General features: G+C 44.7%; 2 protein-coding genes across 2 annotated transcripts in view; both read right to left on the bottom strand.

The window, feature by feature from the left end:
* Positions 1-5,276: 5,276 nt before the first annotated feature.
* LOC134342512 (T-complex protein 1 subunit zeta-like) lies at positions 5,277-7,833 on the bottom strand. The gene has a single exon (XM_063040750.1). It carries the CDS (start codon positions 7,674-7,676, stop codon positions 5,967-5,969), a length of 1,710 nt encoding a protein of 569 aa, XP_062896820.1. The 5' UTR covers positions 7,677-7,833; the 3' UTR covers positions 5,277-5,966.
* A 9,567-nt stretch (positions 7,834-17,400) lies between these two features.
* The window catches only part of impa2 (inositol monophosphatase 2), a 50,243-nt gene continuing 43,208 nt past the window's right edge, over positions 17,401-24,435 (bottom strand). The window contains exon 8 of the mRNA XM_063059449.1: positions 17,401-19,542. Within this exon, the coding sequence (XP_062915519.1) occupies positions 19,400-19,542 (143 nt within the window). The 3' untranslated portion in view covers positions 17,401-19,399. The remainder of the gene's footprint in view (positions 19,543-24,435) is intronic.

Here is a 24,435-nt window from a genome sequence, read left to right as displayed (position 1 = left end):
TCCTGATGAAGGGTCTTGGCCCAAAGCTTTGACTGTTTATTCCTTTCCATAGCTGCCCGACTTGCCGAGTTCCTCTCGCATTTTGTGTGTGTTACTCAGTATCTGCACTCTCTTGTATTTTAAATTTGCAATTGTACCCACTTCTACCTCTGGCTCTGGCAGCTCATTCCATATACTCACCACTGTTGATGAGGAAAACTTGCCTCTTGGATCCCCTTTAATTATTTCCCCTTTCATTTTATACCTATGACCTCTAGCTTTAGACTGTTTGACCCCATGAAAAAGACTTGTTATTAACCCATCTGTCAATTTGTGAGGCAGAAGCGGCAGCCACAGTTTAACTCCAGGAGTAGCAATCCTTTCAACAGCTTTAGGTGAGACAGTGTGAACAGCTGGAACGTCACCAGAACTGGTGGGAGTTCAGTTTAACTCAATCATCACAGTCACAGTTTGAGCTGTTCCTCACTTGTGGAGCAGTTGGCCACATCTGCCCTAGTCTTACATCATGGAGCTGAGGGCCATTTTGCTCTGCGTCACCTGGGTCGGTGATGCTGGTGGTCAGCCAGGAAGTTCACCATTTAGGGGTGGGACGGTCCGTGTTGGCAGGGGTTTGGGTCGTGTTCCACTACTGGCTTTGGACGTTGGATGGTCCATGAGATTTCTGAAAACCTTGGGAGTGTTTTGTTGACTGCCGTCAATGTCCGTACACTGAGTACAAGAGTTGTGACAACTGTACGTGATGCTGGTGAGACCACACTTGGAGGTTCCATTTCTGCTTTCCATGCTATAGGAAGGATGTCATTAGGTCGGAGAGGCTGCAGAACTAAGCTGCAGCTTAGGAAACTAAGGGGTGGCCTACAGAGGAACATAGAATCAGGAAGGGCATAGCTAAAGCAAATGGTGACAGCTTTTTTCCCCACAGCAAGGGAGTCTAAAACTAGGCGGCATAGATTTAAGGTGAGAAGAGAAAAAATGAAGGGACCTGAGGGGAAATATTTTCAAATAGAAAGCATAGTTGGCATGGACAAGTTGGGACTGAAGTTGGCTCTATAACTCTATGACTATATATCAGCCTGGGGTATTCTTTAAGGATGACTCGAGTACAATCAGTCTCATAGGGCCATAATCATTTCTACACTCCATGTTTTGGCGCAAGTGCAAGTCTTTGGAGGAGATAAAAATGGGTGATTTTCTATCCAGTGAAAACATGTACTTTTGCCAAGACCCTGGTATTAAGAGGGCACTCCTCTGCTGACCCAGCATGATCTTCACATAATGTTCCTTTCACTGGTGTAAGTGCAAAGAACAATTTAATGATGGTTAGTTCGAAAAGCTTGCATTCATATAGCCAGTCCTTTGCACATCATCCCAAATGCTTTGTTCGTAAGTGCGGTCACTTGTGAAGTAGAAAGTGCCAAATTTACTACTGTAATGACAATCAATTAATCTGTTTTTACAAATACTCAGTGAGGGGTTAGAATTGGAAGTGAGAGCTTCCCTGATCCTTTGGAACGCTGAGATTCAAGTGCACTTCTTCTAATCCAGTGCACTGTATTTGGTATTCGCAATGTAACCTCTCCTGCAGTGAAGCACATTGATCCTTCCCCACCACGGTCTGCTCTCCACGGGGATCGCTCCCTTCGTGACTCCCTTGTCCATTTGTTCCTCCCCACTGATCTCCCTCCTAGTACTTAGCCTTGCCAACAGAACAAGTGCCACACTTGCCCCACCACCTCCTCCCTCACACCCATTCAGGGCCCCAAACAGTCCTTCCAAGTGAGGCAACACTTCACCTGTGAATCTGTTGGAGTCATTTACTGTATCTGGTGCTCCCGGTGTGGCCTCCTGTATATCGGTGAGAGCTGACATAGATTGGGAGATTGCTTCGCCAAGCACCTGACAGAAAAAGCAGGATCTCCCAGTGGCCAACCCATTTCAATTCTACTTCCCATTCCCATTCCGACATGTCAGTCCACAGCCTTCTCTATTGCTGTGATGAGGCCACACTCAGGTTGTAGGAGCAACACCTTATATTCCATCTGGGTAACCTCCAACCTGATGGCATGAATATCGATTTCTTGAACTTCTGGTAATTGCGCCCCTCTTACCATTCCCATTCCTGTTTAACTTTCTCACCTTATCTGCTTACCTGCCCATCACCTCCCCCCTCCCCTTTCTTCCATGGTTCTCTACCCTCTCCTATCAGATTCCCCCTTCTCCAGCCCTTTATCTCTTTCAGCGATCAATTTCCCAGCTCTTTACTTCACCCCTCCCTCCCGGTTTCACCTATGACCTACCACCTTCCTCCCCTCCACCCAGCTTCTTGCTCTGACTTCTCTTTTTTTTCCAGTCCTGCTGAAGGGTCTCAGCCCGGAACATCAACCGTTCACTCTTTTCCATAGATGCCGCCTGGCCTGCTGAGTTCCTCCAGCATTTTGTGTGTGTGTGTATGTGTGTGTGTTACACAGATTATGTGACTGTTTTGCAGACACCTGCCTTCAGGCTGAACCTCCACTTACCTGTCTCTGTACTCCTCAATCCCACTCTTAATATATCTGTGGCCTTCTGCATGGTTACAAAAGACCCAACCTACACTTGAGTAATAGTATTGAATCTTCCTCCTGATATTGAGTGCAACAAATTTAGGAAACTTACTTGCTCTGTTTACATCAGAACCAGTCAGTTTTGCTGTAAGTCACTCATCAGTAACATTGGCTCAGCTTTTCTCTCTCACTGTCACGGTCTGAATTGCTCATCGTTTCCCACATGATGAGCTGCATTTGTGTTCTTTCTCTTCCCATATGTCCTCATTAACCAAATGGTACCAACAGCAGCTCATCACCACTGCTACCTGACCTGGCCTTAGCAAAATTCCCTTTCTCCTATCCATCATGACTTCATCCTCTCTGCTAATTAAAACAAACTTGTCTTCTCTCTCCCAGCAACACACAAAATGCTAGAGGAGCTCAGCAGGTCAGGCAGCATCTATGGAGAGAAAAGGACAATTGCTGTTATGGATTGAGACCCTTCATCATTGCCTGCTTAATCCTTACTGAACTAGCGTAAAACCAATCGATGTTTACCCACACCTGATGTTCACCTCTCAGTTCTATACGTGACATTATCTCCAGAAGATACTTTCTCACTTCTTGTGAAAGGACGGAATATTTTCAGAGCATTTTGCATGAAAATTATTTTAATATATTTTAACCTTTCAATGGGTCACTGATGTTCAAAGGTGAGAATTAAGGAGATTGCAGATCTGTGCATGTCCCATATTTGAGTAGAGATTGACGGAAAACAGTTCCAGGATTTTTAACAATGTACTTATTTGTGAGATGAGGGATATATTGCCTTCAGTAACTGTTCCTGAATTCAGTGCTCAACTGGATCCTTTCAGGCCACCGTTACAAATGAATGAATCAATAAGGGTGTATAAAAGCAGGAGGGGCATAGATATAGTGAATCAATAGTGAAATCTAGGAAAAGGGAATCTAAAATTAGAGGGCACAGGTTTAAGGTGAGAGGGAAAAAGATTTGAAAGGGTCCTGAGGAGCAACTTTGTCACATAGAGGGTGGTGCATGTATGGAATGAGATGCCGGAGGAAGTGGTTGAGACAGTTAAAATCACAACATTTAAAAGACATTTGGACAGGTACATGGATAGGAAAGGGTTAGACTCGGAGTATAAGGTGAACAGAGGCAAGTGAGGCATAAATGGGCTTCTTGGTTGGCATGTAAAAGTTGGCCTGTGGGGCTTGTTGCCATGCTGTATAACGATGGGTCTGGAGTCACATACATAAGATCATAAGACATAGGGGCAGAATTAGGCCATTCAGCCCATCAAGTCTGCTACGCAATTCCATCATGGCTGATCCCACCTTCTCACCATATCCTTTGATGTCCTAATGATTCAGGAAAAGATCAACTTCTGCCTTAAATATACCCATGGTCTTGGCCTCCACCGCAGCCTGTGGCACAGCATTCCACAGATTCACTACTCTCTGGCTAAAAATATTCCTCCTTAACTCTGTTCTAAAAGGTCATCCGTCAATTTTGAGGCTGTGCCCTCTAGTTCTGGATACCCCCACCACAGGAAACATCCTCTCCATATCTACCCTATTTAGCCCTTTCAACATTCGGTAGGTTTCAATGAGATCCCACCACATTCTTCCAAGATCCAGTGAGTACAGGCCCAAAACTACCAAACACACCTCATATGTTAACCCCTTCATTCCCGGAATCATCCTCATGTCCCTCCTCTGGATTCTCTCCAATGACAACACATCCTTTCTGAGTATTGGGGTGCAAAACTGTTGACAATACTCCAAGTGCAGCCTGACTAGTGTCTTATAAAGGCTCAGCATTATCGCCTTGGTTTTATATTCTATTCTCCTTGAAATACATGCCAACATTGCATTTGCCTTCTTTACCACAGACTCAACCTGTAAATTAATCTTCTGGGAGTCTTGCATGAGGACTCCTAAGTCCCTCTGCTCCTCTGATGTTTGAATTTTCTCCCCATTTAGATAATAGCCTGCACTATTGTTCATTTTACCAAAATGCATTATGATCCATTTCCCAACACTGTATTCCATCTGCCACTTTTTTGCCCATTCTTCCAATTTGTCTGAGTCCTGTTGCAACCACATTACAGTACTTCCCCAGCACTATCTACCCCTCCACCTATCTTTGCATCATCCGCAAACTTGGCCACAAAGCCATCAATTCCATTATCCAAATCATTGAGAAACAATGTGAAAAATAGCAGGTGCAATACTGACTCCTGAGGAGCACCCACTAGTCACTGGCAGTCAAACAGAAAAAAGCCCTTTTTATTCCCACTCACTGTCTTCTGCCTGTCAGGCCAGAAGGGGTAAGGATGGCAGATTCCCTTATTGAAAAATAAATCAGAAAGCCATTTGGGTTTTTCAAAGTTCAAAAGTCAAAGTAAAATTCATAATCAGAGAACATACATGTCACTGCATACAACCCTGAGATTATTTTTCCTATGGGTATACTCAGCAAATAGTCATTGTAAGCAGGATCAATGAAAGAGCAAGAGTAGAAAAGACAACAAACTGCAAATACTAATATAAATAAATAACAATAAATAATGAGAGCATGTAACAACAAGATTTAGATTATTTAGATTAGATTATGAGGCCACGCAGTCTCCTTTTATTGTCATTTAGTAATGCATAGTCTTCTTAAAGAGAGATCAATGATTACAGGGACATTTCAACTGATGAGAGCAGTAACCTCTTTTGTTCAAGCGGGTTTTAAAAATAATCCAGGAATTTCACGATTACAGTAATCTAAATCTATAGACTATTAATCTAGTTACATAGGCTGTGCACAATCAGAATCATAATTCTGCATTTAACTTGCATGCAGCCATTTCACTTGCGGTGAGTTTCACAGTACTATCATGGGGACTGTGGCTGCAATTCCACACTCCACGTCAGTGACTACTCTTACCATGCACTGTAATGATGGTGTTTAGGAAGGACATTGAGACATATTGATAGCATTTTGATAGCATTTATTCAGGTTTAGTTTCTTCAATCTCATCCATACATTCCAAAACAGTGTGTGATGTTTATTTACTCTTCCTTGCACCTGAATTATTTTATGTCCTTTTAATCAAATCCTACCCACCTCTGTTGCAAAAGTAAAATCAATCACTTGGGGTGGTACAGCTTCAGAAACCAGGGTTCGATCCTGACTTTGGGTGCTGTCTGTAAGGAGTTTACACACTGTGTGGATTCTCCAGAGGTTTTGCTTCCCCACCCACCCATATCCCAAAAGAACGCTGGCAAGATGCTTGACTTCTACGCTTGTGTCAGTGCTGGAGGAGAGACATGGGGAGATGATAGGAACAATCTGAGCCGACACAAGCGCAATGGGTATAATGGCCCCCGTCTAAATTGTGAGACGATATACTGCAATGAAGGCGACTTTGACTATCTGGCCAAATCCACTGGCGTCAGTGTTTTACCTGTCTCTACAATCTCATCCACTAAAAGAAGATTGCAGACGATGGCAGTGCTGGTGTGTATCAGCTGGTGTTTGACGAGGCTATTGTCCCAGACGGGAGTCTGCCAATCATCAACTAATTCACCCGAGGACAGGTCAATCCCCACGGGGATGGTGGTTTGCTCCTCCGCTTCTAGAGCTTTGCACACGACCTCGTAGGGGTCAAGGCCCGCGTTCTCAACCAGCGTCTTTGGGATAGTCAGGATGGCGTCGGCGAAAGCCTGGAACCCCAGCAGGGCCGCGCCCTTCATCTCGGTATCCCTGTGGTGGACCAGCTGGTTTCTGATGCGCAGCTCCACCGCCCCGGCCCCGGGCATGGCGCTGCCGTCGTCGATGCTGTTCTTAACCGCCCGCATGCCATGCAAGACGGCCTCCTTGATCTGGGCGAGAGTATGCTCATTGGAGTCCTTGATGAGCAGGGTGACACACCGGGGGTCGTCACACTGCTCGAAGAAGGTGTAGGTGCTCGCTTCCTGGGTCTCCTGGTACACCAGCCCTGCGTGCCCCAGGCACTCTGCGCTCAGATCCTGCATGGAGCTCACCACCCGACCCCCGCAGCCGAGGGGCAGCATCTCCACGTCGTGCTTTTTGACATTCAACAGCGCCATTATCCCCTCGCTAGCAAATGCCCCAAGAGCCATTGTATCCAGCCCCTTCTGGTTGACCACAATGAAGCTTTTATTGGAGGTGCCGCACACATCGCACTTCAGCGCTATGATCTTCTGCACATTCTCCCGGATTACCCTCCACTCCGCCTCCGCCGACCCCTGCTTCTCCCCCGCGTCCACGCAGAAGTGGCGGGAGCTGCCCTTGCGATTCGCGAGCTTCAAGGCCACGTTCAAGGCGAGGACAAATGCATCCTCCTTTCGCCACTTCCTGTCGGGATGGCGGGCCCTTTGTTCCAGGACAATCCCCTTAACCAGCCTGACATCCTGCTCCATCTCGTGCCCCATCGCCACCAGCTGCACCCGATTCAGGTCGACAGGCTCCCTCGATTGAGAGACTGAATTCACCGCGGTCGCCACCGGCTCGGCTAGAACCTCCGCCAGCTCCGCGCAGACCTTGGTGCCGATCGAGGTCCGAGCCACCTTCTGCATAATGGATTTGTCCACGTCCTCCCACAGCTCATCAAGGCAAAAGATCGCTTCCTTCTTGGCCGCTTTCAGCCCTTCCACGATGACCCTGGGGTGGACTCCCTGCGAGACATAGCGTTCGGCCTCCTTCAGCATCTCCCCGACCAATAGCACAGCGGACGTGGCGCCGTCTCCAGTTCTATCACTCATGGATAGTACTGTCTGGGCGATGAAGGTGGCGGCGGGCTGCTGCCGTCTCATGCTCCGCAGCAGAAGCCCTCCGCTCTTGGTTATTTTGATGTCGCCCGCCTCCGACACTAACATTTTCACGGTGCCCTTGGGTCCCAGGCTGGTTCTGACCATATTCTGCAAAGCTCGGGCCGCCGCGACATTATCTGCGAGAGTTGCCTCCGCCTTCCCTCTGCGGAATGTAACCAAGTGGCGGCCAGAGGGCAGGGAGGTTTCTGAACTCCTTTTAATTTTAATTCTAGGCGAATTCTCTCCCTCCGTTTCGTCCCGATCCGTTTCAGTCTGGCTGGATGTGCAGGGATCATCCCCGTCCATACCTTGGGACGATGTGATGAAAACAATTCGCAACGTAATTTCACTTGCTTCGCCAGGTCCTTACTGCGAACTTGCCACAGCGCAGCTTCAACTCCGAAATAATGGGAAATCCTGACTCATTCACTTCCAAGAAGCCAGCTTCCTGCTTGCAACACAGTGTAATTAAAAGGAAGAACTTCGTACTTGAGTCAGAAACATATTGCTGGAGACACTTAGAACATCAAAGTTCAAAGTAAATTTATTATCATATATGTCATATTCGTTTACTTGCAGGCATACGAAGGAAATCAAAGAAACACAATAAAATCAATTTTAAAAAATGCATCCAAAAGGACAATGTGCAAAAAAACGACAAATTTGTGCAAATACAAAAGGGAAAAATAAAAATAAATAATTAAGCAATAAATATGGAGAACATTATGTAAGAGCCCTGGAGTTAGTAATGTTTGAAATTTGGCAGACCAAGACCGCCCTTCTTAAGAGGTTTGTGTAGGTGAGCCTTTGATATCCTGTGTGATTTGTAGCCCCACACAAAGGGCAATAGGATAGAGTCAAGTTCAAAAAGGATGTATTTAAGTATATAGGCAGGTTTTGAAAAAGATATAGAAACCTGGGTAGGCTCACCATTTTAATCGCATTTACCCGTCCAATCACGGACAAGGGAAGTATCCTTCAGGACTCGATATTTGTTTTGAGTTTTTCTAATGATTCTATAAAATTAAATTTGAAAAGATGATTTGGGTTCTTAATCAGTTAAAAATACAATACCTGCCCCAAGTAGGTGAAACAGTCCTTCTCTACTCTAAAAGGCAACTTTTTCAGGAAGTGTTCAGTAAATTGATCCTCTAAGGGCATGAATTCGCTCTTTCCCCAGTTTATGGTATAGCTAGAAATACTCCCGAAGGAATTTATATATTCTAGTAGGATAGGAATAGAGACCGCTGGGTCGGCTAGACAGACAAGGTAGTCGTCCGCGTACAGAGTCACACGGGTCTCAATATTGCCCAACTTAATACCTTTAATGTGTGTGTGGCCCCTAATGCCAGTTGCCAGGGGCTCTTACATACTGGAAATATGGAGGTGCTGAGACCCAAGAAAAACCTTTATGGCTGGCACCAGGGCAGGAATGGATTCTCAATATTCCTGGATTTCAGTGCTTTAAAAGGGATGGGGAGGGCGGAAAAAGGGGAGGAGGGGTGACATTACTGGTCAGGGATATTATTACAGCTACAGAAAGGGTGGGTAATGTAGCAGGATCCTCTTTTGAGTCAATATGAGTGGAAGTCAGGAACAGAAAGGGAGCAGTTACTCTACTGGGGGTATTCTATAGGCCCCCTGGTAGCAGCAGAGATACAGAGGAGCAGATTGGGAGGCAGATTTTGGAAAGGTGCAAAAATAACAGGGTTGTTATCATGGGTGACTTTAACTTTCCTAATATTGATTGGCACCTGATTAGTTCCAAGGGTTTAGATGGGGCAGACTTTGTTAAGTGTGTCCAGGATGGATTCCTGTCACAGTATGTGGACAGGCCAACCAGGGGGAATGCCATACTAGATCTAGTACTAGGTAATGAACCGGGTCAGGTCACAGATCTCTCAGTGGGTGAGCATCTGGGGGACAGTGACAACCGCTCCCTGGCCTTTATAATTATCATGGAAAAGGATAGAATCAAAGAGGACAGGAAAATTTTTAATTGGGGAAAGGCAAATTATGAGGCTATAAGGCTAGAACTTGCGGGTGTGAATTGGGATGATGTTTTTGCAGGGAAATGTACTATGGACATGTGGTTGATGTTTAGAGATCTCTTGCAGGATGTTAGGGATAAATTTGTCCCCGTGAGGAAGATAAAGAATGGTAGGGTGAAGGAACCATGGGTGACATGTGAGGTGGAAAATCTAGTCAGGTGGAAGAAGGCAGCATACATGAGGTTTAGGAAGCAAGGATCAGATGGGTCTATTGAGGAATATAGGGAAGCAAGAAAGGAGCTTAAGAAGGGGCTGAGAAGAGCAAGAAGGGGGCATGAGAAGGCCTTGGCAAGTAGGGTAAAGGAAAACCCCAAGGCATTCTTCAATTATGTGAAGAAAAAAAGGATGACAGGAGTGAACGTAGGACCGATTAGAGATAAAGGTGGGAAGATGTGCCTGGAGGCTGTGGAAGTGAGTGAGGTCCTCAATGAATACTTCTCTTCGGTATTCACCAATGAGAGGGAATTTGATGATGGTGAGGACAATATGAGTGAGGTTGATGTTCTGGAGCATGCTGATATTAAGGGAGAGGAGGTTTTGCAATTGTTAAAATACATTAGGACAGATAAGTCCCCGGGGCCTGACGGAATATTCCCCAGGCTGCTCCATGAGGTGAGAGAAGAGATTGCTGAGCCTCTGGCTAGGATCTTTATGTCCTCGTTGTCCACGGGAATGGTACCGGAGGATTGGAGGGAGGCGAATGTTGTTCCCTTGTTCAAAAAAGGTAGTAGGGATAGTCCGGGTAATTATAGACCAGTGAGCCTTACGTCTGTGGTGGGAAAACTGTTGGAAAAGATTCTTAGAGATAGGATCTATAGGCATTTAGAGAATCATGGTCTGATCAGGGACAGTCAGCATGGCTTTGTGAAGGGCAGATCGTGTCTAACAAGCCTGATAGAGTTCTTTGAGGAGGTGACCAGGCATATAGATGAGAGTAGTGCAGTGGATGTGATCTATATGGATTTTAGTAAGGCATTTGACAAGGTTCCACACGGTAGGCTTATTCAGAAAGTTAGAAGGCATGGGGGATCCAGGGAAGTTTGGCCAGGTGGATTCAGAATTGGCTTGCCTGCAGAAGGCAGAGGGTGGTGGTGGAGGGAGTACATTCAGATTGGAGGATTGTGACTATTGGTGTCCCACAAGGATCTGTTCTGGAACCTCTACTTTTCGTGATTTTTATTAACAATCTGGATGTGGGGGTAGAAGGGTGGGTTGGCAAGTTTTCAGATGACACAAACGTTGGTGGTGTTGTAGATAGTGTAGAGGATTGTCAAAGATTGCAGAGAGACATTGATAGGATGCAGAAGTGGCCTGAGAAGTGGCAGATGGAGTTCAACCCGGAGAAGTGTGAGGTGGTACACTTTGGAAGGACAAACTCCAAGGCAGAGTACAAAGTAAATGGCAGGATACTTGGTAGTGTGGAGGAGCAGAGGGATCTCGGGGTACATGTCCACAGATCCCTGAAAGTTGCCTCACAGGTGGATAGGGTAGTTAAGAAAGCTTGTGGGGTGTTAGCTTTCATAAGTCGAGGGATAGAGTTTAAGAGTCGCGATGTAATGATGCAGCTCTATAAAACTCTGGTTTGGCCACACTTGGAGTATTGTGTCCAGTTCTGGTCACCTCACTATAGGAAGGATGTGGAAGCATTGGAAAGGGTAGAGGAGATTTACCAGAATGCTGCCTGATTTAGAGAGTATGCATTATGATCAGAGATTAAGGGAGCTAGGGCTTTACTCTTTGGAGAGAAGGAGAATGAGAGGAGACATGATAGAGGTGTACAAGATAATAAGAGAAATAGATAGAGTGGAAAGCCAGCACCTCTTCCCCAGGGCACCACTGCTCAATACAAGAGGACATGACTTTAAGGTAAGGGGTGGAAAGTTCAAAGGGGATATTAGAGGAAGATTTTTTACTCAGAGAGTGGTTGGTGCGTGGAATGCACTGCCTGAGTCAGTGGTGGAGGCAGGTACACTAGTGAAGTTTAAGAGACTACTAGACAGGTATATGGAGGAATCTAAGGTGGGGGCTTATATGGGAGGCAGGGTTTGAGGGTCGGCACAACATTGTGGGCCAAAGGGCCTGTACTGTGCTGTACTATTCTATGTTCTATGTTCTACAGCTGGAACCCTCTGTTGTTAAATATTCTTCACTTCCTGCTCTCCTGCTTTCCACTTTCCAACAGACAAGCTAATCCGGCAAAACTATACCTTAAAGAATTCTTTACGAATATTAAACCAGATAAAAGTGGCTCACCAAACTCCCAGTGTTTCCATACACACTCCCATTTGTCAAAATCATTCATTCAAGCCTGGATAATTAGACGGGGTGTTTGCAGTCTGGAGAGAGAGGGGTACCAAAACTTTCTTAGATCTGTACATCGACGGCCGGTTTGAATCATTCACACAATTAAGCACTAAGTTTAACCTTCCAAATTCACATTTTTTTCGCTATCTCCAAGTCAGACACTACGTGAAGGAAAAGTGCCCACACTTCGAGCCTGCTTCCACCACCCATCCCTTTCTTGAAAACCTCTTGCTCCCTCCTGACTCCAAACAGTTAATATCAAAATTTGTGAATTGCTTTGCTCCTTTGGTTTCTACAGATTTTATTAGGGAAGCTTGGGTCCGGGACTTGAACTCAGAGATATCAGCGGAACTTTGGGAGGAGGCAATGTCCCCGGTTCACTGTTGTTCTATTAATTCACGCTACAGATTAATCCAGTACAAGGTGATGCATAGATTACATTATTCAAAAACAAAACTGAATCGCGTCTTCCCATCTGTCTCTCCTGAATGCGATAAGTGCCGCTCTGCTGACGGCTCACTAGCACATCTTTTCTGGTTTTGCCCGATATTATACAACTTTTGGACTGCAGTTTTTGAGTGGCTCTCAAAGTCTATTCTAGAGACATTCAGCCCAATCACAACCTCGCCATCTTTGGATGCTCTGCAGAGACTCTTGCTTTGCCGCACGACATGCAGACTGCTCTGCATCTAGGAATGGTGGTGGCTAAGAAACTTATTCTTCTGACCTGGAAGTCTACTACTCCACCCACCTTCGCACACTGGCTCAAGGAGATGTTGTCTATTATACAAGTGGAAAGACTGCGTCTGCACAAACCCAATACACGGAATACATTTGAGAGAATATGGGGACCCTTACTGGCTCGGTGTCATATTACTTCACATACATAGTGACCTTGACCTGTCTAGTCTCATGAGTGGTGCCTAACCGGATTTCTTTATTCATTTTACTTTACATTGCTTCCGTGATGTCACTATTGTGTCAACTCTTTACCTGGAAGTTTATTTATTTAATCTTGTAAATTGTCTGGCAGCCTTTTTTTTGTTCTTGATTTGTTTTGTCTGAGCTCCACCTGGAGTTGTATTTCCTTTGTATTGTTTTGAACATCTTCAATTGTGATTAAGTATTAAAAAAAATGGAGAACATGAGATGAAGTGTCCTTGTAAGTGAGTCCATAGGCTGTGGGAATAGTTCGGTGATGGGGTGAGTGAAGTTATCCCTTCTGGTTCAAGAACATAATGGTTGAGGGGTAATAATGTTCCTGAACCTGGTGGTGTGGGTCCTGAGGCTCCTATACCTTCTTTCTGACGGTGGCAATGAGGAGAGAGCATGGCCTGGCTGAGTGTCAGGTTCTTGGTGACGGAAGCCATTTTCTTGTGACAGCACTCAGTGTAGAGGTGCTCAATGGTGAAGAGGACTTTACCCATGATGGACTGGGCTGTATCATTTTTGTAGGATTTTCCATTCAAGGGTGTTGACAGTGTTTGTGGAGTGACTTCATACTTCATATGCCCCATAGCCTTTGAAAGCAAAAGAGATGATAGATGATGGTCAAGTGGTGGTGTAACAACTTCATGGTCAATGTTAAGAAGATCAAGGAAATGATTGTGGACTTTAGTAAGGAGAAATCAGGCAAACACACGCCAATCCTAATTGAAGAGTCTGCGGTGCAAAGGGTTCCTGGGTTTCAACATCATGGAAGACCCATCCTGGGCCCAGCACATAGATGCAACCATGAAAGAAGAGATCTAGGGTCACTACTTTCCTGTGAATTTAAGTAGGTGTGACAAATTGGCAAAGACTCTGACACTCTTCTACAAATATACAGTGAAAAGCATTTTGACTGGTTGCATCACATCTGTGTACAGAAACTCCAGTGCACAAGAAAGTGGTGGACTTGGCCATTTCAGGTCCCATGTCCCTTGGAGATACAATAGACTGCAGATGCTGGAATCTGGAGCAAAAAAAAAAGCTGCTGAAAAAATTCAGGTAGTCCAGCAGCATCTGTGCAGGCAAAGGAATGATTAACATTTGGGTTGAAACCCTGCATCAGGTCCGAATATTCCATGATTGCTTTAATGTGTAGGAACCTGTCTGTTTGTTTTTTGAATGAATTCAATGATTGAAGTTCCAGCCATTCTCTTTCCCTGTCCTGAATGAAGGGTCTCAGAGATGAAACTTTAATTGATTTTGACTGTCTATGCCTCTAATAATTTTATAAACTTCTGTCAGTCTCTGACATTTTAGTTACTTTCCTACCCTTCACCACCATCTTGTCCTTCCTCCTTTCTAAATTTACCATCAGTACAACCCACCTCCCAACTAATTAGTTCAAAGCCGTATCTATCACTAGTTATAAGATTCAGTGGGGCACTGGTCCCAGTCCAACTGATGCCAAGCACATCCCAATGGACAATCCCTCTTTCCCAGTATGAGTGTCAAATTTCCAATCAATTAAAGTGCATTTTACGTTCACCAATCTTTGAGCAAGGCATTCAACTCTCTCATCTTAATCATCCCTTTATTGGCAGTAGCATAGAATATAAGAGCTGGGAGATTAGACTTTTATACAGTGTTTCCCAGGACACATGTCATCACATTATAGGAAAGAAGCTTTGGAGAGGGTGGAGAGAAGAGTTACCAAGATATTTTCAGATTTGTAGATTTTAACTGTAAGGAACTATGATACTGCATCATAGTGTTACAGAGTCAAAGAATTATACAATACAGAACTAGGCCATACAGCCTTACTATCTTTTGACTAAGTAGTCCATCTGAGCTGGTCTCATTCACCTGTGTTGGCCTATATCCTTCTAATTCTCATATCCCATCTAGGTAGCCCATGGTGGAGGAACAGCACCTCATATTCCATCAAGATAGCCTCCAACCTGATGGCTTGAACATCAATTCCTCCTTCCAGTAATTTTCTCCTCCCTTTTCTCTTCTTCTATTCCTTACTCTGGCCTCTCATCTTTTCCTCACCTGCCTATCACCTCCTCTGGTGCCCCTTTCTTCCCTTTCTCCCATGGTCCACTCCCCTCTCCCATCAGATTCTTTCTTTTCTAGCCCTTTACCTCTTCCACCCACGTGGATTCACTTATCACCATCTAGCTTGACTCTCTCTCCCCCCCCCCCCATCGTTTTATTCTGGCATCTTCCCCCTTTCCTTCCAGTCCTGATGAAGGGTCTCTGCCTGAAATGTCCACTGTTTAGTCATTTCCATAAAAGCTGTCTGACCTGCTGAATTCATGCAGCATTTGTGTGTATGTCTCTCTAAATCTTTCTTCTCCATGTACTTGTCCAAATGTATTTTAAACGTGGTACTTGTAACCACTTCCTTTGACATCTCATTCCATGCACTCACCAGCCACTCTGTGAAGATGCTGCTCCTCAGGTCCCTTTTAAATTCTTTCAGTTTTTCCCCTCTCATCTTAAATTTGTCATCCCCTACCCTGGGAGAAAGAGGGTGTCCACCCTCCTTATCTACGCACTTCATGATTTTTCTATACCGTCCACAGATATGCCTACCCTAACGAATGTTTCCAGCATAGTTTAAAAAAATATTCTTTATGTTTCATTATTCTAGATGGTTACCCCTCAGTCTCCAACACTCCAGGGACAAAGGTCGCAGCTATTGAGCCTCAGTATAACTCAAGCCTCCAATCCTAACAACATTCTCGTGAATCCTTTTTCCATTCTTTTCCAGGTTAATGACAGGCTGAGGTTATTTTCTTTGGAACAGAGGACCCCGAAGGGAAGTTAAATGTGATGTATACTATTATGGGAGCACGTGTTATAGTACAATGGAAGGATGCATTTCCCTCAGCAGAAGGGACAACAATTAAGGGTGTAAAATATATATAAAAAATACCCGGATGAAGGGATGAAGGGATGAAGGTCCTGCTGAGGGGTCTCATCCCAAAACGTCGACTGTACTCTTGTCTTTCCCATAGATGCTGCCTGGCTTGAAGAATTCCTCCAGCATTTTGTGTGTGCTGCTTAAAAACATATCTGGAGGCCAACCAGCGGTCTGAAGGTCGTCACGTTCATAAATTGGCTGATGGTTACGTGAAGAACTGAGATCAGTCATGCTATAGACCCAGTACTGGAAGATGGAATTAAGCTGCAGAACTATTTATTGACATGGACTTGCAGACTGAATGACCTGCTCCTCCTCTAAGTTAAAAAAAAAACACCATCTTTTTATGATTTACACATTTTATGTTTAACCATACTCTGGAGCTGAAACGCAGTGGGGGCATCAGAGATTGCGCAAGGATGTGCTCTAGAGTATCACCCTGTGGTTGGAGCTGGCAACTGCTCACAGGCACAAATCTCAATTGTAAAGGGACTGACACATTCATGGAAAAAACAGAATCACAGTGCAGGATTCAGTTAAAACGGAGAATTTCCAAAAGTTAATTACATTTTCTGTCCCTCTTTTTATGCCAACTGGCCAGGCCCAATAACTCTCCCCTCCTGGTTTATAAATACTGGACAAGACCTACATTGCTCCAATACCGTTCACCCCTACACATAAACCCAAAGTCCTTTATATTCCGTGAGATACCTCTGAAGTGTGCACACCATTGTACCCTGGGCAACAATGGCAGCCATCTGTGCACAGTAAGCTCCCACAAACAGCTATATAGCAATAATCAGATAATCTCCTTTCATTGAAGTTGGCTGAGGGATGAATTTTGGTCACAGACAAAGTTTTACTTAGGAAAAGTGAAAGAAAAGTTTAGATTATCTTCTGAAAGGCAGCATTCCATCTCCAGTCTCTGGACATCAGACTTGGGGATAAAGATGTCACTAACTGAGACAGACCCAGCAGTCGAAGATTGATACAAGACAAAATAGTTGGGAACGGGAACAAAGAACAAACTGCTAGAAAGATGGTGGATCAAGCAGCATCTGTGAAGGCAAAGAAATAGTCAATGTTTAGGGTCAAGGTCCTACATCAGAACTGATTGTAGAGGGAAGATAGACAGTACAAAGAGGTGAGAGGGAGGGGTGAAATGGGTTGTAGGTGATAGCTGGAACCTCACCTGGCTCCATCTCCCCATCAACCCTCCCTTATTTGGTTTCACTTATCTCCTACCAGCCTGTATCTAACTTCCCCCTCTTCCTTTTTACCCCACCTAGCAATCACCTCCTTCCTCATCTGCTTCCATCTGTCCCACAATTAAATTGTGATGTACACCACTGCTTCACTGGGACAATGTGAGATTTGAGCATGGCTGTCATTCCAAGTGTAAAGGGCACGGGATATTTTATGCTGCAATATCTTAATTTTGTTGAAACTGTACAGTGTGCTGACCACAATGCCCACAGATGGTCTATATTCCTTCATTCCTTGCCTGTTCAAATGTCTAAGCACCTCATAAACATTGCTGTCATTTCTGCTTCCACCACTTACCCTTACTCTGCGTTCTAGGCACCCAATTTCTGTGTAAAAAAATCTTTGCCACAAGAATCTCCTTAAACTTTCCCCCTTTCACCACAAAGCTATAGACATAGAGCAGTATGGCACAGGAACAGGCCCTTGACCCCACACTGTTGGTGCTGAGCACAATTCCAAATTAAGCTAGATCTCTTCTGTCTACACATGTCCTACTTGAATCTGAATGTATGGAAGTGTAGAAATGTATCTAAATAAGCAAGAGAATTGAACTGATACAAAAACAGATCTGTTTATTCATGAACAATTCAGTCAGAATTTATTTCTATTGTTTTGTCACATTTTCTGTAGACCTAGTAAAACCCTGAAATAAGATCTCTTTTAAAATTATGATTAAATTGTAAAGTTATCCGTATTTTTTTTTGACTGTGAGACCTTGCAGCCAAAACCCCTCAAGTGACGATAATGAAACTCAGGAGAGAAAATGGGTTAGATCCATTCAAACGTTTTGGCTCTTGAAGATAAGGGGCCCGGGTTGATGAGTGAACAAATTCCAAGAGGCTAGAGGCATTATCTTTAACAACAACAGATGAGTTTAGATCCTGCTCAACCATTACCATCCACTAACCTCACCATCATTCATCTTCTTCACTAACTTCCACTGCTCTTGGCCTCTTCGCCATTAACAAAATGTAATTCTCAGACCTTTGGCAACCATGCTACTCGATACATAAAACTTGGGAATTCTTTTTGGACTCTCTTCCCTCCTTTAAGACTGCGCTTTTGGAATGCGAGTCCCAATACCTCCAGGTGATTCATTGACAAGTGAACCTTCAAAGCCTATTTTGCAAGACATTTTCCTAATCTGAGGACCCTGAATAAGAATACCCTACCCTTACTGTCTAAGTGCTGATGGCTGGCTGATGCTTGTTTTGCTCTCCCATTACTTTTAAGCCTGATGTGACCTGTAGGGCAACGGCTGACCACAAAGAACAAAATAAGCAGCAGGGCACATTTTCTTTACAATTTGCAAATGGCTAAATCTTGGATAAAAGCGGGACCTGATCTGGAAATCGGTCTCTAAAAATGATTCAAGCCGAATGACGAGAATCTAAAACAGAAACAGAAAATGCTGGAAGCCTTGAGAAAAGTCCAGCAGCATCAACAGAGACGACCAGGTCCCTAAGAAGGATCGTTGATGTGAATTGTTATATTCTGTTTCTCTCTCCATGGATGCTGTCTGACCCACTGAGCTCTTCCAGGGCTTTTATTTGTTTCAAGATAAAACCCAGCTCCAGTGAATTGGGCTTGAGCCTGCTGTGTGTGTGGAGTTTCCCCTGGGTGCTCGGGTTTCTTCCTGCACACTAGTGATGAGACAAGAGATTCAGCGATCTGCTGATCTTGAGCAACACACACACAATGCTGGAGGAACTCAGCAGGTCAGGCATTATCTGCGGAGGGACGTTCTGGGCTGAGACCTTTCTTAAAGATTGGCATGTGCTAACGATGTGCAGGTTGTTAGGGTTAAACACCAAGTGTAAATCGCTTCTACTGTAGATGGCTCAGAGGAGACTCTGGGGAGCTGACATACAGACGAGAGCCCAAGTAGCAGGGAAATAATAGAAAGTCAGATTGATGGGAGTGCTCAGAGAGCCAGCACAGACTTGATGGTCTGAAATGCCACCTAGTGTGTGTGAGAATATGAAGATACTCAATATTTATAGGTTCTTAGAACACCAGTTTCACTCCTGTAAACTTACCCTGTCGACTCTAGCCTGCCAACTCTTGAATGGCTGCATCAGGGACAATTTGAACACAAGTTGTCGAAATATTGGCTCGAACTTGGCTGATCAGGCAAGTCACTGGCTCTATGCCCAGTTTGATTTTTTTTATTTCACCAGTGAACTGCCCAGTCCTTTCGGTCTCATCCTCCCTGTACCCGGCCCCCACCTCATCAACCCAACCACCGTCTCTGGGGAAGAAATTTGTCCTCAGTCCTCAGCATTAGAAATGTGCACAATAATTAGTTCAGCAGAAGTAGATGGAGCTGAATGAGTAGGACTGAGGGCCTCCACCTGACCAGATGCTATTAACCAAAGACAAATTCCCCATTAAATGGCAACTAAATTAGTTCAACACTCATTATAGAAGTTGCATATTGTTGAAGCCCTCAGTGAGAGTTGACCAATCGGTTGGCCGATCCACAGTTTCCACGAGGCAGCAGTCTGGCACCCGCATGTTGTCTGCTGTGGCTTAGCTGCTGAATGTCTTTATTTGGACTGAGAGTCACTTGCTTCTTCTGTGCTGTCATCCCTTTCGTAAGCGACGGGCTCTAGCTCCTGGGCAATTTGTTGTGCTAGCTGTGAAGTGCCGGCTGCCACCACCCTGCGGGACATGAGGTCCAAGGGCCCACCTGTAACAGGAGAACCATAGCTGAAGGAGAGTTTGTAAAAGCAGACTCAAGCTTCCTGTTGTCCTGCACTTTACCAATCCTTGTTTACCTGTCTGTAGCTCAAGTCACCCCACTGCAAAGTCAATCTCAAGTTTATGCCCTATTCACAACACAGGTGAAACAGAAAACTTATTTGCAAAGGCATGACAGGAACATAGTATTAGAGACACAATAATCAAAAGAAATAGATAATTTATGTATGATTCATCCAGGAGTAGGGTTGTGCAGGTTGGTTCAAGAACCGAATGGTCGAAGGGAAGTAGCTGCTCTTGAACCTGCTGGTATTGAACTTCCGGCTCACATACCTCCTGGCCATTGGTAGCTACAAGAAGATGGCATGGCCTGGATGGTGGGAGATTTTGCCTTCCTGAGGCAACGCCTCATACAGGTACGACTCATAGTGGGGAGAGAGACGTGCCCATGATGCACTGGGCTGAGTCCACTACGTTCTGCAGGTTCTTGCATTCCTGCACATTAGAACTGCCAGATCAGACCATGATGCAGTCAGATAGGATATTTTTCAACAGTATATCTGTAGAAGTTTGTTAGAAGACTGGGTGACATGCCATCATATGGATGTGGATGTTCCAGGGAGGGTGTAGACAAAGTTCACCAGGATGCTCCTGGATTAGAGAAGGCTTGGCAAACGTGGGTTGTTTTCTCTGAAGTGGCAGAGACCTGCTAGAACTTTATAAAGTTATGAGAGGCATAGATAGTATAGATAGAGTCTCTTTCCCAGCGTTGAAGTATCAAATACTAAAGCACGTAGCTTTCAGATGAGGGAGAAAGTTTAACGGAGGTGTATAAAGAAAGTGCTAGTTGCCTGCCTGGAACGTGCAGTCAGGGGTAGTGATGGAGTAGTTAAGATAGTGATCTTTCAGAGGCATTTAGACTAACACATGAATATGCAAGGAATGGAAGGATATGGATCATGTGCTGGCAGAGAGGTTTAGTTTGACTGCACAGACTCTGAGGGCCAAAGGGCCCATTCCTGTGCTGGACTGTTCTGTTTTATATGCCGTGTAAAATGAGCGTAATGACAGACAGCGTACCTCACTTCCCAAGATTAGATCACTAAAACCAATAAATTGAATCCCACATGCACGGTAGGAGGCACATCTAGCTGCCAGACAATTCATGCTCATTATCTGGCACAGAGGACACACATTTCCATGGTGTGATGAAGTGAGCTTTGGCAGGGTAACACTGGAATACGCAGATTAACCCAGCAAAAGTCAGCTCTATTCAACTCAAAGTCCCCCCCACCCCCATCCCAACAAACCACAGCTATAACATCAAAAACAGAAAAGCTGGAGAAAGGAGAGAGTCAGACGTGTATAGCATGGGAGCTGGCCCTTCAGCCTGACTCATGCATGTCCATTTAAGCTAGTCCCAATTGCCTGCATTTGGCCCATATAGTGTACCCTTAGAATAACCTTTGAAATACTTAAAACGTTTCAAATCAATGGACAAGTTTTGTTTGATCATCATTAGAGTGACGAATATCTGGAACTGCACAAGGACTGGGGATATTGGGGAGCTCAGTGATTGACTCTGACTGATGTTGAGTAGATAGACTGTCACTTCTGAGTTGTCAGCACAAACCTCATTAACTAACTCAGTCCCGCTGTTAACATGGTGGGCAAACAATACACCTTTCCACTGCTTGTGGGGAAGAAATATCAGAAACCACGAATCAAGAAAACTAGTAGTTTGTTTTTATTAATACAGCCAGTAAGTCTAGTGATACTCATTATGAAACTAATGTAACACAGGAGGTGTCTTGGCTCATTATGTCTCCACTGGCTCCCTTCAGTCCCGTTCCAGCAATTTTTCCCTGGAGCCCTGCAAAATGTTCTAAATGCCTCTCCAATTCTCTGAAATCTGATAACCCTTTCCTGTAAAGACAAAGAATTTGAGGCCATAACTACTTCCTTTGTGGTGAAAACTCTCAACACAGCATTGTGCTTTGCAAATAGGATTTGGAGACTCTGTGATGGAAGCTTTCATGACAAACAAATGGTTAGAAAATAGAACAGGCTCTTTGGCCCATGATGGCTGTGCTGAACAATGCCAAATTAAACTAAACTCCTTTGCCCTCGTTCTAAAGGCCTGAGCTTCTAGTCATCTTGCACCTCCTCATACAAATTCATCTATCTCTGATTAGATGCCCTCTGATGTGTCAACCTGTCAACTGTGTCCAGTTTCTCCATCATCTCTAGCAACCTGTTCCAGGCACCCACCCCTTTGTGTTGAACAAAAATAAAACTTGCTCTGTACATCTCCTTTAAACATACCCCCTCTCATTTTAAATTCATACTATTTAGTCTACTCTAGGAGAAAGACACCTTTTCCCACTCTATTACTTGTTAAAATGCTATTTGCTCTTCTCAGTTCCTCTATCTCCAAGGCACTTGTTCTCAAGAAGAGGGTTTCCATACTAGAACATCTGAAATAGCCTCCTTCCCCCCCAAAGAACAATACTCCCCTTTCACCACCATCTATGCTGATCTTGTCCGCATCTTCTCCATTTTCTGCACATCTGCTCTCACCCTATCCTTCCACTATCTTAATAGGGATAGGGCTCCCCTTGTCCTTACCGAGCTCCTAATGTCCCTCCATATCCAGCAACAACAATCTCTGTAACTTCCGCCATCTCCATTGGGATCCTACCACTAAGCACGTCCTTCCTTCACTCTTCCACTCACTCTGCCTTCTGTAGGAATTGCTCTATATGTGACTCCTTTGCCCAGTCGTCCCTCCCTACTGGTCTCACTCCTGGCACTTAGCCCTGCAAGTGGGACAAGTACTATACACCACTTCCTTCACCACCATTCAGGGTCCCAAACAGTCCATGCAGGTGAGGCAACACCTCATCTATTAATCTGTAAGGGTCATCTATTGTGTCCAGTGCTCTTGGTGCAGCCTTATGGTGCAGTCAGGAAGTAGCAAGTAGGAAAGCACATTGGCTGACTCGGCTCAGCAGGAACTGATGAATGAGTGTCGAAGCACAGGGTGGTTGGTGTGGGGATGCTGGGAAGTAGAGTAGGTTCAGTTAGTGAGGAGGACACAGAAAAGAAACTGGAAGTGTACGTTGGGGAAGAGTGTGGGTTGGCGGGAGGTGGTTGGAATGAAGTTGAACCTAGACCTGTAAAATGGAAAAAGAAATATTGACATGAGAAAATCTGCAGATGCTGGAAATCCAAGCAACACACACACAAAATGCTGGAGGAAAGCAGTAGGTCAGGCAGTATCTAGGGAAAGGAGTGAACAGTCTATGTTTCAGGTCAAGGCTCTTCATCAGGACTGGAAAAAAAGATAAGAATCAGTATCAGAAGGTGGGGGGAGGGGAGGAAGAAGTACAAGGTGCAGTGATGGGTGAAACCAGGAGCAGGGGAGGGGATGAAGTAAAGAGCTGGGAAGTTGATAGGTGAAAGAGATACAGGGCTGGAGAAGGGGGATTCTGATAGGAGAGGGTAGAAGGCCGTGGAAGGAGAGGAAGGGGGAGGTGATGGACAAGTAAGGAGATAAGGTGAGAGAGGGAAATGGGAATGGGGAATGTTGAAGGAGGGTTGGGACAATTATCAGAAGTTCAAGAAAACAATGTTCATGCCATCAGGCTGTAGGCTACTCAAAGGAAATACAAAATCTTGTTCCTCCAATATGAGTGCGATCTCAATGTAACAGAAGAGGAGGCTGTGGACTGACATGTCAGAATGGGAATAGGACTAGAATTGAAATGGGTGGCCACTGTGAGATCCTGCTTTTTCTGGTGGAAGGAGCAAAGGTGCTCGGTGAAGTGGTCTCCTAATCTACGTCAGGCCTTACTGATATACAGGAGACAACACCGGGAGCAGCGGAAACATTAGACAACCCCACAAGAATCACAGGCGAAGTGTTTCCTCACCTGTTCCACTTGCAAGGACAAATACTAGGAAAGAGGTCAGTAGGGAGTGATCCCTGTGGAAAGTGAGGGGGGGGAGGAAAGATGTGCTTGGTGGTGGGATCCCGCAGGAGATGGCAGAAGTTACGGAGAATTATGTGCTGGATGCAGCGACCAGGGGTGTGGCAAGTGAGGACTAAAGGAACCCTATCTCTGGTGGGGTGGCTGGACGATGGGGTGATGGCAGACGTGCCCAAAAGATAATAGTGGAGTGAGTTTTATTGCTGAAGAGGAAGGGCAGGATTTTTTTTGAAAAAAAAAGGAAGACTTTAAGCTATTGTTTAAATTTGACCTGGAACAGCTCCCTTCCATCAATCCAATTAAGTTAACTAAAGAGTTGAAATCTGCTATAGGGGATACAGATTTTGCTCATACCTTGAGAGAAGGGAATGTGAAAATCGTTTGTAAGGATAAGAAACATTGTGAGAAGGCATTACATTTGAAGGCTTTGCTTGGCAAAAAGACAGTATCAATGTTGCCTTATGAAAATAGAGGTATTGGGGTGTCAAAATGGGTGTTTTGTTGGAGATTTCAATGGAGGAAGTCTAGTAGTAAGAAATGGGGAGAAGATGGATAGTTTATCTGTATTGATTTATTTTAATGAGATGAAGCTCCTTGATAAGATTAGTTTAGGGTATGTACAAGTTTATATTCCACCTCTGCTTAGATGTTTTAAATGTCAGAGGTTTGGGTGGCAGCAGTATGTCATGGGAAAGTAAGGTGTAGTACAGTAAGTGGGGGGTGGGGAACTTAAGTATGAAGACTGGAGAAGGTGTAAAGTTAAACTGTCGTAATTGTGGAGGAGAACGTACTGCAGGATATAGAGGATGTGAAGTGCTTAAGAAGGCAGCTGCTGTTCAACAGATTAAAGTGTAATAAGGTGTATCTTATTCAGAGGCCTTGCAAAAAGT

The sequence above is a fragment of the Mobula hypostoma genome, chromosome 1, assembly GCF_963921235.1.
Source record: "Mobula hypostoma chromosome 1, sMobHyp1.1, whole genome shotgun sequence".
NCBI classification, from domain to species: Eukaryota; Metazoa; Chordata; class Chondrichthyes; order Myliobatiformes; family Myliobatidae; genus Mobula; species Mobula hypostoma.
Note: the sequence above shows the minus strand (reverse complement) of the source record. Positions and strands in the feature narration are given on the sequence as shown.

What these genes read in the sequence shown, in the direction of transcription:
- LOC134342512 (XM_063040750.1), bottom strand. Translation starts at nt 7,676, where the DNA reads ATGGACGGGGATGATCCCTGCACATCCAGCCAGACTGAAACGGATCGG.